Here is a 19,220-nt window from a genome sequence, read left to right on the forward strand (position 1 = left end):
AAAGTATTAGTTAAAAAGCCAGATGATAGTATAGTTATTAGAAAAAAAAAGATTAACATCTAAAAGCTAATGAAAAAAAACTATTATGATTAGTTTTTTAGTTTTGTTTTCAACTTTTCAGTTAGTTTAAAAGTGATTTATTAAACATTTTTTAAAAATTGTTTGACCAATAAAAAATTTAAAAGTCAAAAATAAAACAAAAAAACCAAGAAAAAAGTTGATTATTAAACACCCTATACTAATAAGTAAATAGCTCAAAATATGCCGTCGAGATAATTTTAATGACATTAAAAATACTAGAAAATTAGTGAAATACACGTTATCTTGTCTTTTTCTGTTCTTGTCAAAGACTTTCCAAAAAATAGCAATATCATGGTCAAATTCAAAATATTAATATACTAAGAATTGAACACTCATCTTTATATGCATATTATCTTATTGATTATTAAATTAACTTGATTATGATTCTTGTTTGATATATATTACAAAGCTCAATATTTAGAACTTTTAATCAAATTATAAGAATCATTAAAATTATAAGAACTCTAGCTAATGCGTGGTTGCTTCAGCAGTCCATCTTAAGGCAAGTCATGAGCAACTAAATCAGAGAAATGTATGAAGTGGCCTTTCTGATGTAAACAGCCAAACACGGTTTATCAAACATCTTGCAATAATTAGTGCTTAATTGTTGCCACCACGTTCCTTAAGCAATTAAATATATTTAGATTAGTTGCTGACTATCCCCAATAACCATGTTACGTGATTTCCTCAATTATTTCAGGTCGGTTCTAACAGTGTCGTAACCGGCGAGGATATATATATATATATATATGTATATATATATAAATATATATATAACGTATAATCATTTTTAGATAATTAATATAAGAAAAAATTATCTAGAATAATCTAACTTATTCATAATTTTTCTATATTAATCTCACCTATTGATTAATCATTAATAATAACAATTTTGAGGGGTATTTTCGTAAAGTAAACCCGGTAATCGGATGACTTACTATTGTAAGTTTTAATTTTATAAAAAAAGATAAATTAAAATAAAATATCGAAAAAATGTTAAAAAAATATTTTAAAAATTATATGATTTTTTTATTATTCTAAAATTTTTATGTAAATTTTTAAAATGTTTCTCTAATATTAAATTAATTTTTAGTTTACTATTTTGGTGAATTACCTACTATAGCAGGTCATTGGGTTACCTAAGTTTACTCTATGCAAATACTCCTTAAAATTGGGATTATATTCTAGGTAATTTTTCCTTAATACAATTTTGTAACTTAGTATATGTTTATACCATCGAATTGTAGTGAATTTTTAAATTTTGTATCGTTTTTTGAAATTTTGCTTTTTACTTGAGGTTTTAACTTAGGTTCAGAATATAGTATACGATTTATTATACTCCTATATATTTTTAACAAAGAGTTATTTTTTGTAGGTAATTTTTAATCGTTTTATACAAATATTTCTTTTGTTTTTGAATATCATGACTCTATCAACATGTGCATTTGGCTTCTATGTTGTGCATGACATCATTCTTTGTCGTATCACTAAAATATCTTGTTATAAATCAAATTTGGATTTAAATTCTTGATAAAATTGTGGCCTCTAATCTTGTGTATACACCACAAAAGAAAAATGACTTTTCAATTATTAGAAAGAGTAAATCAAATAGAAGTTATATATATATATATATATATATATATATATATATATATATATATATATATATATATATATATATATATATATATATATATATATATATATATATATATATATATATAATACACAATTTATATAATGCCCTAAACATTGAACTGTTGTAGAAGTATCTTATTGATGAGGTATAATCAAATATATTATTTGAATTTAATCCAGCCACTTGTCTACATGAAAAAAAAAATATGAAAATGATTTGTTTCTAAGTGGCAAATATACTTGAAATAATATACCTTATCAAGTTTAAAAGATGACAACGATTAACCATGTTTTAAACATTATGCTAAAACGTTGCATCATGACAATATAAATATTAACTATTTTTGTGAGAGATTGTCACTTATAATAAAATCTTCTTATAAAATAATTTGTATCCGTTGGTTTCAAAGTTGAAAGCTATGTTGGGTTTTGAACTTTTGATTAGCTTTGGAATTGTCCTAAATATTTTGACCAAGTATATGTACGTTCGTACGGATATTTATATAGGAGTGTACGTATAACCTTGACTTTGAAATTACGGCACCACATTGTTAGTAGCATAGTACTCCTAAACTACTACATTTCGTGTCGTTTTCTAAGAAAAATATATAAATATTGAAAATAAATAGAAAAATTAAATTGCCGATGAAATCAAAAAAATATAATATAGAAATGATATTTAAAGAAAATAGTAGATCAATTTTTAAATGTAAAAATAATGTGCAAAATAAGTAAGGCAATCCAAAATAGCAAATTAAATGAAGTGATATTTACTTATTTGTTAAATTGGCTCGCTTATTGAGAAAATACTGAATGCACACACGGAAATAAATCGTCAGTTCACTTAGATTTTATAAAAGCAATTATTTATTGAAATTTTCTAACTTACAGCTCGGGGTCACAAATGATGAGGGCTATTGGTAATTTGGTACTAGTAGCTTTGAAGAACATTCCAATAATGAAAGTTGTGGCCCGAATTAGGCCTTGACAATTCTTATATACTTGGTTTAATAGTGGTGATTTGGTCTATTGAAAAGGACGAAAGATGCTTATCAACAATAAGGCGTTTTTGGAATTCAATCATTCATAATTTCATACTCATGTTTGCCTCAGTTGATGGCGATGTAATTCTTCAATATTAATTGCTTTAGTGGCATGAAACTTCGTTGTAATTTCTCCTTATGTTAGCTTGGTTTTAGTCTAAGTATATATATATTATATATACATACATGAAGATGAGAATTTTTTTTAAATACTCATTTGTTTTCATTTGAGTTGATACATTAAATGATCAAATAGAGTAATCTAAATGGAACTAGGGGCGGAGTAAAGATTATAAAGACCCTATTTTTAGGCAATTTCTTTTAAAATGGAGCTCTTATGTCTTTATGAATGATTAAAGAAAATTGCATCAAGTATTAAAATACTTTACACCAAAATGTACAATTACATTCGAAATGAAATAACTTATGCTTGAATATTCGTTCATAAACAGCAATAACAACACAAAATTAATCTCGTAATCAAACAAATTTATTAAAGCGAAAAATTAAATATGAACTGCAAAACTTGATTATAAAAAAAAATTTTAAGACCTTTAATTTCAATGGCCTTAAGCAGTCAAACGCTCAAAATATGCTTGAAATCGCCTATAAATAAGACGAAAGAGTATATGTTTTACGGCATTATTAAAGATGGAGAGTGGCAAGTGACGACTGAGGACGAATCATGCATGCATGCATAATGAACATTAAAATAGTACAATATACAAGTATTATTGAAGTTCAAAGCACAATGGACTATTTTTAGGCTTTTAGCCATGGGCAGATCCTGAAAAAAAAATAAGTGAAGTCACAAATAAGTAATAACCATAAAACAAATATAAATGGGGATGGAATTTTTTTGCTAATAGTAGGGTTTGGACCTTAGAAATTTGTGTAGAAGGTGACTATCTAACCAACTCTATCAAGTGTTGTCACTTCTCTATCCAATGTACTTTTTAAATCGCCCATGTGATTTCGGCTATAATTCTTACTATTATATGAACATTTGGGATTAAGAAATTGGATATTTACAAAACAATTTCACATGAGAAATTAACATTAGTAGTGAAGTAGACTTGACTATTGGCAGTTGCCACTATAAAAAGCAGGTTTTGTTCTAATTAAATTTCAACAAGCGAAGCAGGCTTATAAAGCTCGACCCCGGCCCAACGAGCCTTTTACTAGTAGGCAGGTTTATAAGGGGAAAAAATTGAAATTAATAATTTAATATTTTATACAATTGCTGTTAATTATTTTAACAGCAATTCTTGTGAGAGATATAAAGAGATCACATTAAAATAAAAAGCTCACATTTTTATTTTCTTTTTAATTGTATTAATTGGGCTATTTAGCTCATATATCTAACGCGTCTCTCGGACAGACCGTCTCTCACAACAATTTGCATTATTTTAATTATAGATTATTTTCTAATAATCAAATATTTATTTTGAGTTCACAGTAAATAATTCAATCTTTATCTTAATTTACTGACAGCATACCCTATTATTATCTATTAATAGACAAAAATAATAATTTTAACTATCAACAATTTTATAGTGGTAATGCAAAGTATCAAAAATTTTATATTGGTGCAACGGTAAGCTCTTTCGTCAAACATAAAAGTGGTATGTCAGGTATAAGGTTCGATTCTTGTGAGGGTTGGAACTTTTTTTTTTTTTAGTTTGTGTCACAAACTAAAACTATAACTAGGTATTTAACCGTGTTATGCACGGGATTATAGAATTATTTTATAAAAAAATGTAATATTAATTTAGACATTGTTGTTAAATTAATACAAATGTTATTTTGAACAATTATATCTATAAAAGTTTCAACATAACAAAAAAAAAATCAACTAATTATAAAACAAAATATCTTCAATTTGTGTTAAGTTTATCAAATAATTTAATATTAATATTTTTAATCAAAAATATTTACTAACCCTTGAAAAGAAGTGATACTTAAAACAAAAGTTATTCAATCAATATGTTTACTAAACTTGATCATCATATATCATAACAACATATATTTGATTATTATGACATCCATAACTACACAACATGTCAACATGAAAATAAATTAAACATCATCTTCATAAATATCTTATTTCTCTTTGCTTCCATTTCACCTCAACTTAACTCTTCAAAATTTGATCTCAATTTATAAATCTTATTTTATCCCACATCTACACCCATAAAAGTTATATGAGATAAAATTGCATATTCACATAGCAACGAAACAAAAACTCATATCTTTCTCCAGTTTTATCTTAATTTTCATACTAATTGAAATAATTAATAAACTTAACTCTTAAAACACCATCTACTCTTTCTTAAATATGTGGGATGCACTAAATGAAGACTTTAGAATTGAAACATATAAATAAGACAAGTTATTTATATGGTAAAATTTTATCTTTTCATCTTTTGTATAATTAAATTTAGAAAATAAAGAGTTTTATTTTCTAGCATATATATGTTTATACAAAGAAAGATGAATTAAATCGATGAGAACTAAGAGTTTCAATATTATTAAAATTAATTGTTATTTAAGATTTTCAATGCAAAAAAGACATGTGAAAATGAAAATTGCATTAATCTGAGCGGTAAATTGTATTGTATATGAATGTCATATGGCACAAAATTTCCTTGATTATAATATGTATATGATTGATTCTTAGGCTTTATTAAATACTTTCAATTATAATTATAGTTCTTAATTATTATCAAATAACATTTAATTAATTATAGCTCATAAGAAGTAATTAGAATGTTAAAAAAATTATACTAACTCTTAGTTATTATTAAATACTTTAACTTATAATTATATATAGTTCATAGATAGCACTAGATGAATTAATTTAATTGCCCTATATTTTTTGGTTTAGTTTTGTTTTATTTAAGAGATAAATTATATTTTCTAGCTTATGTGATCCATTTATTTTGGACAATATTCACTCACTACTCTTTAATTCGTCACCATGTAAATTATATTAACATTAATTATTTATAGGTTTTTATTATGCAAAATTTGAGAATTAAAGATATTAAGGTAGTGATTCATAATCATTATTAAATAATTTTTAATGAATCTCACAATAACACTAATTAAAGTAGCTGGATTATTAAAGTAATCAATTCTATCATCAAAAATTATTCTATTTTTTATTAATTCGTACACTCAAAACACAAATCTGAATTCAATATTTTCATCTTTATGAAATGAGATTTTTTAATAATTAAATTTTACGAAGTAGATTGTTCGTTGATCATATAAGTATATACTAGTGGTCTCTAATTTTTATCAACTTCGATGCTATCCTTTTAACGAAATTCAATGTGCTAATTTTTTGTCTATAATTTACCTTAACATTGTTATCTTATAATTCAGTTTTACAAAAAATAATTTAATAAATAACAAAAAATTTTTCTAAAGAACACTACTCCCTTTATTTTCAAATGTTCTTTCTATTTTTTTTTTGCAGATCCCAATGCAAACTTTAAAATCAAATAATTTTAATTGTGAGTTTTTAAAAATTCTAAAAAGTTAATATAGAGAAAGTATATACAGAGACGAATCTACAAAATTCCACATGAATATGTTTTTTTCTTATAGATTGATGAGTAATCGTAGTTAAAGTTTGACAATAAAATTCGTAAATTTTATTTAAGAAGGATATATGAAAACGAAGGGAGTATAAAGTTTTAGAAATTCAACAAATAGAGGATGAAGGGCCAATTTTACTATTCGTAAAAGGCCTCTAATTCCTTCGAGACGGCCCTCATCGAGAGCAAAGGGTTGAGGGAGGGGGTAATTGTCTTTAGTGAGAGGTGAGAGAATATAAAAAAATATACTCATTCGTCGTGATAGGATTGAATCAAAGATAAAGAAAGTGGTAATAAATGAACAGAAAGAATAAATTGTATGGATGAAATTAAAAAAGAGTTTAAACGTATGAATGAGATTAAAAATAAGTGATGAATTATTGTATAAAAATAGAAATAATATAAATTAAATGCGACAAATCAAAATAGAAAATGATTTAAATTTAGTGTGACGAGGAGAGTATAAAAAAAAATCTTGGACATTGAAGTTAAATATAACGTGAAATTGTAAACAGACGACGTGGTACAACCGTATTAGTTATTATCATGTTGCTTTTAGTTCAAAAAATGATGCATACGCTGCTAAGTACGAGTAATAATAAATTAATAATGGTTATATACTCCCAAGTAGATGGAAGAAGATAAGTATTATGGGACTCGTGTATGCTGCAAATCTTATCAATTCGTAAATAAAACCGTCAACTTTTTGAAGTCAAACCTTCATCCTTAATTCAGTGGTTAAGTCTGACGCTACTCCGATCCAGCATATCTACATATTTGACGATATATATCTTGATCGATTATTTACGCCCATCTTCTTCGTGTCTTCCACAATGGATTGGTATTTAATTTGGTGCTGTAATAACTAACCATGCTCATCCTTTAAAAATACGGAACTCAAATACATTGCTTGAACCGATAGATTTGTAATTCTTACTTCCTCGGTCCATTTTAATTTATATTTCTTTTTATTTTATTTTGTCTCACTTTTTTCTTTAAGTTTCTACTACAAATTAATTTATTTTCTCTTTCTATTTTAAGCACTCATTTTTAACGTTCATTTGTTTTTTGTCTTATTTTTCAACTAAATTTCACTTTTCACTAAATTTCACCAAAAATAATTTGATTGCATCCTCAAGCACAGAGAAAATAATTTTTTTTTATTTTAAGGACATGTTTTTTACTTTTCAACATGGTAAATAGAATGTTTTTGTTATTTTTTATTTTGTTGCTACATGGTGATCCTGCGTATGATGAGACGATGATGGTGATACTGTGTTTTTGAAATTATTTCATCATGACCGTTTTTCTTATAAAAAAATTTATATTTGCGTGAGTTAAACCTTTTTGATAACCTAACTAAAGATATGTGTACACGTAGAATCCCTGTTTTTGACTATTGATAGATTCCTTTCACTTGCTCCTTTTTATCCTTGTTGTTTTCCTAATTAGTATTTACATATATACTCATTTTTTTTATCTATTTATTTGTTCATTCATATGTATTCTATATTCGAACGTGATATTGAATCGATAACGACTATGACTACCCATGATCGACTAATTACCACACTACCCATTGTCTTTAAATCATTGCACCTTAAACACATCACCCCATCCAGGCATAGACTTCATTTTAGCCTCTTTTAATAAGGGCCGAAGAGGATTAGAAGAGGCAAAAATGGAGTCTAGGTGTGGATGTGGTGATGTATCTAGGGTACAAGAGGTTGAAGACAATGGATAGTGTAGTAATTGCCCACATATATAATAACAATCTATTGTTATTTCAGTAAAAAAAACCATTACACAATAATTCCAAAAACACAAGGTGATCACCATGCTAAGTAAAAAAAATTATTAAATAGCAAAAAACACCATCATCAAAGCGGTGGATTCAGGAAAAATAAAAATAAAGTTGAAAATATTTTTATGTAAAATGCGCTTTATAGGCTTCAAACCTTGGTAACTCATATAGAAGACAATATGCTAACCACTCATCTAGGGTATATTTACATATATTACTTGATTTTATTTTCAATTTAAGAAATGTCAACTGAGCTCAATAATTACACAACATCCGCCATTAGTTATAATATATAATTTTCTATTATTTTAAGGAATGAAATAGTACTGTGCATGTTTTTTATCCTAGTGATTTTCAATTTGAAACAAACTTCCATGAAATACCATGTGCATTAACTGTTTAATTAACATGAAGATTTAATTTGTTGTTTATATGTTTTAGCTTAAAAATCACGTAACTCTCTAACGCAGCTTTTTAGGACTTTGCATTGATAGTCCACATACATTATTTATTAATTGATAGTCCACATACATTATTTATTAATCTCATTATTAGTAATTTTGACACTTTTATTATATACCTCTCGCTATAAATACTTCATTCAAGGGCACAAAATTTTCAGAGATCTTCAAGTAATTTCAATCATATAAAATAATACTACAATCATGGAGAGAGTTTCAACAAAGCTAGCATCTCTTGTTATCCTTGTGGCTTGTGCATCATGTAGGCTCCACTCTACACAAATGAAAAATATTTGTAAAATAAAAGATCGTTTTTATCGTCTTAAATTTTAGAGATTATATTTTGTTTGAATGGAGAAAGATAGAGGACAAATAGAAAAGATTTGGAAAGATAAAAGATTTATTGTTTAGCTAATAAAAAAAGACAGAGAGATTTGAAGGGAAAATATTGACAAAATTTATTAACTATACAATCTTTTTTAAAGTGAAAAGATTTAAAAGAAAAACACTTATTTTTTCTTTGTTTTCTCTTTCCATCCCTTCTAACAAATAAGATGTACTCTCCTTCATCACTCATTTCTTTTCTTTTCCTTCCTCTTTGTTTCTTTTTTTTTGTTTTCTCTCTTAATTTGCTATCTAAAATAGCATAAATGAGCTAAATCTTTGCTCCAAAGTCCAAAGCAAAGGTTTAAGGAAATGATCCTTTTTTTTCACTCTAATAGTCCCATTAGGCTTTTGACGCTGTTCATCAATCAATCTTAATTTTTATTTCATTTTTAATCTATAACATAATCAAGTGCAATAATTGTCTGATTTATTTCAGTGCAAAAATTATTAATATTAATTTTTTTCAAATTTTAATTATTCACAATTAGAAATATTAATAATAGAATTATTACATTCATAAATATAATCCGTCAAATTGAAACTATTAGAATAAATAAGAGCGACTAAAAGGGAGCACACTAGAAGTTGGAATCTAAACCTTTTTATGTGTCGATTATTGTTTTGCAGTTCTCGTGCCCTTCGCAGCTGAAGCAAGAAACAAGAAGCATGCATGTCCACCAATATCAACACCACCGCTGCCGCCGCCGGCTCCAGCACCAGCGATAGCACCCTATCAAATTCATGGGTGTGGCTTTAAATGCAGCGACTCTAATGACTGTGATTGGCCATGTACAGTTTGTTGCGCCAACCAAACATGTTGCTTTGAAGAACCTTTTATTCTACCGCCGCCACCGCCACCACCACCAGTGTTATCTCCGGCACCAGCACCTTATCAAATTCATGGGTGTGGTTACAAATGCAATGACTCCAATGACTGTGATTGGCCATGCACTTATTGTTGTTGGCAAAACCAAACTTGTTGCAATGAGCCGTCTTTCGAACGACGATAGACTCATAAGCAAATAAGTACTTTAATTACTTAATTACTTCGACAATAAATTAAGTAAATCATTTAAATATAAACTATATAATTAATGATCCATATAAATAACTTATTAAATAAATATCTAATAAAAATAAATAAATTAAATAGTATAATAAGAAATTGAAAGAGTGAGCTTAGAGTCTTTATCAAGTAAATAAATAAATAAATAAATAATAATGTTATCATACAATTTATTATTAGCTATAAGTAAAATTATATATAAAGTATATGTACACTAGATCTATCGACTACTTAGTCGTCGTATTTCTGCTCATCCATTGTACGTCAATTAGTATGGGCACATTGGATGCTCTAATTGTTTACATCTATTGTACAATCCGGTTTAATTTGTTCATGACTTTGTTTTTAACATCTGTCAATGCAAATGTATTGTTTGATTTGAAGTAATACATATTATAAGTTTAATTAATATATAACTTTAATAAATTATCTTAAGCATCGATATATCAAAGAGAATATGTCTCAACTAACTCAACCATATCAATTAGCAAGTGTCCTCTGTTATAATTATTTTTCATAATTTTATCCGTGCATGCCAATTAATTTAGCAAGCCTTGTATGAAACCGTCTTATCGTGAGACGAGTCCATATAAGCAGCCCATAAGTACAAAAGTAATTGTAAAAACAATAAAATTTGAATTGTATAGAGCAACAGTTTTTTTAAAGCATTTGGACTGACGCAATTAAGGTCGTCTCATAATGAGACGGTTTCAATAAAAAATTAGGGCAATTAAAAATATATATTTCACAAAGTATCGGTGATATTGAAAGGATACCTCAATAAATATAGTTCAAAATCAAATAACTCTTCAATTGGTAATCATTAATATTTATTTAGTGGAGAAAGGTTTAAACGGATATTGATGTTACAGATGGAGTTATTTGTATCAAATTGAAGCAATTATGAATTTTTTTAATTTATGATGAATATTAGGAGTCTACATCATTATTGTTGTTAATTTTATCATCATAGTCATCATCATTATCATCATCATATTGGTAAAAGTGTTTGATCAATGGTAAATTAAATATATATTAAAATTTATTTCAATTAGTAAAAACAAGTTTCAATCAGTAAAAATCTATTACAATTAGTAAAATTCAGTTTCAATTATTAAAGATTAGTGCAATAAATAAAAATCAATTAATCTAAATAGAATCTTTAAAATGGTCAAACTTATGCAACTTTGACCAAATATCTTCATATCAATTTAGATTATAAATTATGTCGTCATCATCATCCTACCTAGTGTATCCCGCTCATAGAAAAATTATGGACAGGGTTTGCGGAGGAAAGGACAGAGGCAACTCATACCTATAAAGGAGAGCGCGGCTAAAGGAGTCCCCCCGCTCGAGAACGATAAAGGTGTAACCACACGGGAAAGATAAATTCAATGCTTATAAAAAATAAATAAGTAGAACCAACTACAAAATAAAACAAAACAAAAACTAATAGTAAAAGAAACGAGAGAAGCAAAAACCAAGAACACCAAAAGGTAATCAAAGAGGACATCAGTAGTCCGAAACATGGATATATGGCGCCTCCAACTACTCCTATCCATGGTCAGGCCTTCAGAAAAATTTAACTCATGCAAGTTAACTCTTGTTTGCTCATCCCAAGTTCTCCTGGGTGTTCCTCGACTCCTCTTACTTTCTACTATAATGCTTTCTACCCTCCTCACAGGGGCGTCGAAATATTATTATGTGATAAAGTATTATTAACCAGTTTCCATTAAAATATAATTTTTTTTAAACCAATCACATAATTTTATTTTTATTTAGAGTTAATGATAATCAAAGTTAAAAAATAATTTTTTTTTTTTGCACATGAAGAATGAGGGGGCTTATCCATCCTAAATTGTGAGTTTCTTCTTCACACTGATGCAATATCAAGTTGGTGGTTGGTCTCTTTGTTTGTGTGTTGCATTTGGCTTGGTTGGATATGTGAAAATTTTTCATTTTCAAAACAAAAAAAGTTAAAATAATAACAAAAAAATTAGAGGAAGTACATGTAATATGGGACTTGTATATAGATTGTTGAGTTATAAGTGGCGTTTATGAAGTTAATTAAACATGTTGATTCAAGTTCAAGCGTATTGTTAGCTTTGCTTAAAGATGCCATAAAAGCAAAAAGTATGTAATATGCAAGAGAGCTTTGGATCAAACTTGAATATCTAGGGCGGAAACAGTCTTATATTCAATGCTGACAACGCAACTGACAATATTTAATAAGTTATATTTCACTAAATATGCTAATAAGTGTATTGATTAACTTGTTAAAATATTGGTGTGTGATAGTATTATCTCAAGTTCAAGCCTTATTATTAATATTTTTTAAAAACAATACTTAATACATTAACATCATTTAATTTTATTTTAGATTCGTCATGTTAATTATCAGACTAATAATACTTTAAAATATAATGCTTCACCTTTAATCAACTCAATGCATAAGGCCTAGATTCAGTAAGATGAACAAAAATTAGAGATATAAAATCAATTAATTTGCAGTATGGTAGTACAGTGGTATGGTGCATGGTGCAGTAATAACTAATTTATGCATATAAAAGTCAACTCGAATAATACGCATAAATTTCTTTGAAATTGCATCATCATTAAGGGTCTCCATGATATAATTTCACTATAAATTGTCCAATCAAGATTTCAAAATTTTCAGCAATCTACACAAATAATATCGCCATGGAAGGAGGTTCATTTCTCAACTTTACTTTTCTGCTGCTTGTACTGGCTCTCGCTTCTTCATCATGTAAGTGTCTCTCTCTTCTACTAAACCATGCAGTATGAACTTATGTTTAAGTATTTCTTTCCTTCCAAAAAACTTAGTTACGTTGTTATTATTGAAACTATTCATCGTTTAAGCTTATTTTATGCATTATGATTAATATATAAAAAAAACATAATCAAGTGATTTTTTATTTGAATGATCTAATTGCATATCATGATATATATTAACTTTTTAAAGTTTGTAGTTATGTATAATTCAATATATATGTAAATAATGTGACACTGACCATAATTTTAATATATTTCTTATGTAGCCTGTAGGAAAAAATATAGTCAAGTAGAAAAAAACATAATTTGTTAATTAATTCACCTTTTAATATGTGATTAAGTTAAAATGGTTCAAAAATATTCTAAAATTGATTATAATTTAATTTTTTTTATTTGATCCATACAACTAGATAACTTTCTCAAAATAATCCCCAACATATTTAAAATTATTTTTTAACTAATTTTGGTAAGTGAATTAACGAACAATAAAGTTTTTACTATGATTGTCTATTTATCGATGGATGGCATATCTGTTGCAGTGATTTCTCCATTTATAGCAGAAGCAAGACAAAAGCAAGTGCATCAAAACAATGGCCACCACCATGTGAAGCCTTCCCCTGTACCACCACCACTGCTGTCACCAACTGAAACACCACCAACTGAAACACCACCGACTGAGACACCACCAACTCAAACACCGCCAACTGAAACACCACCGACCGAGACACCACCAACTGAAACACCACCAACTGAGACACCACCAACTGAAACACCGCCAACTGAAACACCACCAACTGAGACACCACCAACTGAAACACCGCCAACTGAAACACCACCAACTGAGACACCACCAACTGAAACACCGCCAACTGAAACACCACCAACTGAAACACCACCGACTGAGACACCACCAACTGAAACACCGCCAACTGAAACACCACCGACCGAGACACCACCAACTGAGACACCGGCAACAGGTACACCATGGGCACCACCGAATCCATATGACATAGGAGTGCCAGGACCAGATCCACCACCAGGATACGTGATTCCCCCGTATCAAACCCATGGTTGTCACTACCCCTGCATGGACTCTAATGACTGTGATTGGCCATGTACAGTCTGTTGTTGGAATAACACTTGTTGCTATGACTGGCCAGAAGACCCCCCTATGTTTCGTTAACTCTGTAACTCAAAACATTAGATTTCTCTAAACAACTATGCTTAACTGTACTGTTTTTTTCTTCCGTCAATAAACAACATATAATCACATATTTTCTCTTACAAAAAGTGATTAAATTTATGGATGAATAGAGTAATTCACCAAAACAAAAGCAATTTCTACTTCCTTCATTTTAATATAGTCGCAATATTGAAAAACAAGCACTATTCAATTAATTTATGATTAATTATAGTTATCACTTATTAAGAATTGAATTAGTATATTGAACCACGTGAAAAAGTAAATATTGCAAGTATTTTAAAACAGAGAAAGTATTATTTTTTATGTAAACGTTATTATATTACAATTATGTGCTTTATTATATTTTATTCACAATTAAAGAGAGTATTTAATTAAATATTTACATTTAATCTATCACACCCCAGCTGAGACTAATTCTAAAATCATCAAAGAGTACTTAATTAGTAAAAATGTCAGCATTTTGAAAAAACGAATACCTGTTTGCCTCATTGGATGACAATTTAAATGTTCAATATCTTAAGCTTCATTTGGTGAAAAGTATAATTGCACAAGCCGGGACTTGAACCCGGGTGGTACCGTGGCAGGGTACTATTCTACCACTAGACCACTGGTGCTTAATTGCTTTTAGTATTAACTACTATAATACTTGGTCCTAATCTTCCTATTTATCCCATTTATTTTTAAATTATTATTCACTAATCTCTTTTAATTTGTATTTTATTATTAATCTATAAGTTATAATATAGTCAAATAAGATCTTGTTTCATTTGTTTCAACGAAAAGATTATTATCATCATCTTTTCATAATTTTAAATTTTACACAATTAGAGATATTAAAGGTTAAAATATTACCTCGACAAGTGTAAAAAAGATAAATAGGACAAATAGGTTAAATAGAAAAGAGTATTACTTTTTAGCACTTAAAAAATATATGCTTCTCGATAATTTTCTGTATTTAATTCATCAATGAATATAATAAAGAAACAAAAGCATAAAAAGAATTGAAAACACATTAATTAAGTCCTCAGAAACAAATCAAATCATTTTCTTTCAATGAATCTTCAGTCTTTACAAATTGGTTTTTTGTTGCAAGTATACATAAATACTCCTATTAAACTTCCTTTGATTCTCTCTATCTTATTCCTCAAATATGTAGCTTTTTATCATGTATTTTTTTTTATTTTTTTATGATACATATTTCGAAATATTAAGCTAAAAAATTACTTTGAATATTACGCAAAAAAATTAAATAGAAAGAATAATAAAGAACAAATAGAGAGTATATGACAATAGTATTCTTTTACTATCACCTTCAAATACTCCATCATCTCTCTCAGTAAGATTGCTACAGTATAAATATTAATGTCGGAACTTTTTAGAATTAAACTAAAACCTCCTTAAACACCACCTAGCACCTACCATCGCCAGAGCACCACTTCAATTCCAACTACAGCAACCATCTCACAACAGGCATCACCAACCAATATCTCCGTCTTTTCTCCTCCGTCAGCACCTACACACTACAAGCCCGTTCCTTCTCCTAATCTCAGGCTTTCCCCGCCATCCACTTTGGTGGATTTCTGCAGCTTGTTGCAACGGGTATGTCGTATGTCGTACCACTATGCAGCATATCAACGGAGAACTTAAGAAACCTCACCACAGCAATGCAGTCAAGTCAGGAGAAGGCCATTGCCTGATCACAATTAAAAGAGTGCAATGAAGCTCAGACTGTCATTGATGGTAGAACTTGGTTGCAGTGAAAAGGATCGGCAAATAAGCGAAGTAAATCACCCAAGGGATTTGTGAATGCAAGTCTTGAGTGATGAGGGTTAAGACACCCTAGTACATGCTCATCATCTGTCCCGAGTTCTCGACCCTAATCACAGCTCTCATCGAGCTGTTGACAATTTAGTCCTTGTCCAAAACGATGCACTATTGACACAATACAGCACGCCAGTAACAATCAGCAGATCACAACAATCAGCATCCTTTGGCGCTAAACCAGCAGAAATCGCTAGCACCTTATCAAAATTTATCAACAATTGACATCAGTGACAACATTGACAACAAAGAAGCATCCTTCAACTTAATGACCAAGTACGCACAAAATCAAAAATTAACCCACCCAAAATAAGTTATTAATATCTAGCTCAATGACCTAAATTCCCAACTTTGAGAACATTACCCAAACCCAATAAATACATTTTTTTGACTGGTAAGAAAAAGGATAAAGCATAAGGATCCCCTCTGAATAAGGGAAATTCGTAACACATCTTGGTACATAATTTTTTCAAATTGCAAATGGGAAAAACAACCAATACACACATCATCATTGCAAAGTAGATGACCTTGATTAGGATCCATTCAAGTGCTTGATTGCTTCTCTCTAGATATGAGTTTTTTTATTAATAAATTGAGAGGGAAAACATGCAATATCTTATTTAAGGTAGTAAAGCCTCTAGGAATAAGGGGCGCAATGAGACCATTCAACGAAAGTAAGTAGATCACAACTTGTTCAAGGAGGTGTTTTAGAAAGTAAGAGCATTCCACTCTTACCAAAAACTCCAAAGAAGTAAAATAAATTTGGAGGGGGTGGGCTTATCCGCTTATGGTTTTGAGGAGATTAAGGTTGTAACAACTGGCGAGTGGTTGAGAGAAGGGAAGCTTTTGTGTCTAGATCCAACGTCCACACTTCAATAGCATGAGAAGATTAAAAGAATTCATGATGAAGAATTGCTTCATACAGGTTTCAAGAGGCATAGTGGCCAGTGGAGCTTCCAAGAAATATACGACTCTTGAACCGAGTGTTGGTAATTTGTAGATGGATTTTTGCAACAGAAAATAGATAAATGGCTAGTATGGGAGGGATATCAAGTTTCAAAATGGAGTAGAAAGGCAATTACTCAGATGCGAAACTAGGTTGCTGACCCAAATTACTACAAATAGTCATGGCTCAAAAAGGGAAACTCAAGTATTATAAAGAAACAACAACTAAACTTGAATCGAATTGACCCAATCCAAAGTAAAACAAAAATCAATATGACTCAACCCAATATCAACCCGAAACAAAGTGTAATTGACTCTAAGTCTCCGACACAAACCTAATATTGTACCTATCTAGTATCTCAATATTGAACCAAACTGAGCCCAACCCGATCTTAACTCACAATGATCTGGCTTGGTATCAACTCAACTCAAAGGATGTAAACTTGAACCAAACAAAGCTCAAATTTGATATGACCCAATATGAAAAACCCCATTCGAAACTTGATCAAGTAGTCAAATCTAAACCGTACTTACCGTTAAATATTCTACTTAGTTAAGGAGGATTAATAAACAATATCCACCACTCAATAAGTATACAGCTTATCCCAAATGTTGCACTTAAAAAGTAGTTTTTCAACAAAATAAGCTCATCATTTCCTACTCCCAATTCCTAAATAATGTTTCCTATAAATAGTTATACTAAACCACTAGTATAGTCATATCCATCCCCTCTTGGCAACCAAAGAACCACCACCACATAGATGATGACACAAACATATGACAAACAACGGTCAAATGTATATCATAACTACCACTACAAAGCACAAAAGTAACCAGCAACACAACAATACCCATCACACAATGATTTTTTTTAATCAATGCCAGCACAAATTGTCAAGGAACCAACTCAACCAAAAAGCTTGAACTGATAGTAAGGTTGAGACCCCAGGATATCTTATATACTCTAAACTGGGGCATCATATTACTAAGATGCAATGTAAAGATAAAGAGCAAACACCTCACTAACCAAAATTACAAAAACAGAAAACATATAATAGACAATTTTATCAAGAAAACAGATGTAACTTACAAACTAAATAGTCACTCTCAAGTCTCATGGCATGTCTTCAACAAGGTTCCTATACATGGACTATGGACAGCACAGATGAACTCATCTCCACAATCCAATCAAATTCAATAACACTCTAAAATCAGATTAAAAAATGGAACTTTCTCTTATCATTTAGGTAAAATTTCCATCACCCAATATATATTTTATTTTATTTAGTAACTTCATGACAAAACTGGAACTATTCAATCTTCCTATACAATCCAACTTTCTCTATTCATCAACACACAATTTTTGATAACACCTATAACCCTAGAAAGTTCAAATTGAATAACCCACAAGAATCCATATGAAAAAGATCAAATCCTGTAAAGCAAGTCGAATAACCCATATGTAAGTTCAAATTGAATAACCCACAATAATCCAGATAAATATCAATTGAGTTGATTTTCATCTCCCATTATCTCCGACCCTCTATAATACATAGTTTCCGAACTCAAATTCAACTCATAAAGTAATCCTGATTGATTCCCATTCCAAAACCCCAAACCGGAAACCCAAGAAATCAATCGACCCACTTCCTTCTTGCCCATCTTTTTCTTTGGCGCAGCAATCCGGGCCCACTTGAACGGATCCAAACTCTTCTCCAACGCAAAAGTTTCACATTTTTCCTTAGAATCTTGAAGACAGGCAACCATTTCTCTCTCCTCACACGCGCTTCTTTCCTTAAAATCGACTTTCCCAGAAAGGGTTTTCCACCATGGAGGTTTACACTTCTCAGAAGCGATTAAGGAGCACCCAATTCGTAACCCAGATTCGCACTGCTCTCGAAGCTTTGATTGACAGAATTTGAAAGATGAGAAGAAGGATTGTTGCGTTGGGAATGCTAGAACGTATGGGCCTAGGTTTGGATCGTCGGTTGGGCCGGCGGGGATCGGTCCACGAAGGAGTGGAAGAGGGTGGTCGTAGTAGATTAGGGTTGCTGAGGCTGAGTAGTCCACTTCGTTGTAGGGGATGTTTGGTGATGGTTTCGCCATTGTTTTTGAGTTCTGGTTTGCAAACTCACGTGTAACGGTATAAGTGAAGCACTTTTTGAAAGATATAGCCTTCACAACTTCTCGGACATTGACGTTTTGATACAATGTAAATTGTAAACTCGTCTCTAGCCATCTATTTTTGGTCAATTGTCATCTTGTTCTGTTTATTTATTCACAAAAATTTAGACGAAAACTTGGGCCAATTAAATTCATGGATATTTTATTATTTTGGGCATATATTAATTTTGATCTTAAATTGATATCTT

The 19,220-nt window shown here is 29.8% G+C and overlaps 2 protein-coding genes across 2 annotated transcripts; one reads left to right on the forward strand and one right to left on the reverse strand.

Moving 5' to 3' along the window:
• The first annotated feature begins 12,772 nt into the window (after positions 1-12,772).
• On the forward strand, positions 12,773-14,253 carry LOC130798549 (repetitive proline-rich cell wall protein 2-like). The gene is made up of 2 exons (XM_057661587.1): positions 12,773-12,852; positions 13,418-14,253. Exons 1-2 carry the CDS (start codon positions 12,786-12,788, stop codon positions 14,059-14,061), a joined length of 711 nt encoding a protein of 236 aa, XP_057517570.1. The 5' UTR covers positions 12,773-12,785; the 3' UTR covers positions 14,062-14,253.
• An 858-nt stretch (positions 14,254-15,111) lies between these two features.
• Positions 15,112-19,079, reverse strand: LOC130798554 (uncharacterized). Its single transcript, XM_057661591.1, has 2 exons — positions 17,939-19,079; positions 15,112-16,103 (listed from the first exon to the last, which is right to left on the reverse strand). The coding sequence occupies exon 1, from the start codon at positions 18,952-18,954 to the stop codon at positions 18,352-18,354; it is 603 nt and encodes a 200-aa protein (XP_057517574.1). The 5' UTR covers positions 18,955-19,079; the 3' UTR covers positions 15,112-16,103; positions 17,939-18,351.
• Positions 19,080-19,220: the final 141 nt, after the last annotated feature.

The sequence above is a fragment of the Amaranthus tricolor genome, chromosome 13 (assembly GCF_026212465.1).
Source record: "Amaranthus tricolor cultivar Red isolate AtriRed21 chromosome 13, ASM2621246v1, whole genome shotgun sequence".
NCBI classification, from domain to species: domain Eukaryota; kingdom Viridiplantae; phylum Streptophyta; class Magnoliopsida; order Caryophyllales; family Amaranthaceae; genus Amaranthus; species Amaranthus tricolor.

Excerpts from the sequence above, each read along its gene's own strand:
- LOC130798554 (XM_057661591.1), bottom strand. The coding sequence starts at position 18,954 with ATGGCGAAACCATCACCAAACATCCCCTACAACGAAGTGGACTACTCA.
- LOC130798549 (XM_057661587.1), top strand. The coding sequence starts at position 12,786 with ATGGAAGGAGGTTCATTTCTCAACTTTACTTTTCTGCTGCTTGTACTG. Across the intron at positions 12,853-13,417 it reads GGCTCTCGCTTCTTCATCAT|TGATTTCTCCATTTATAGCA; the intron begins GTAAGTGTCTCT and ends TATCTGTTGCAG.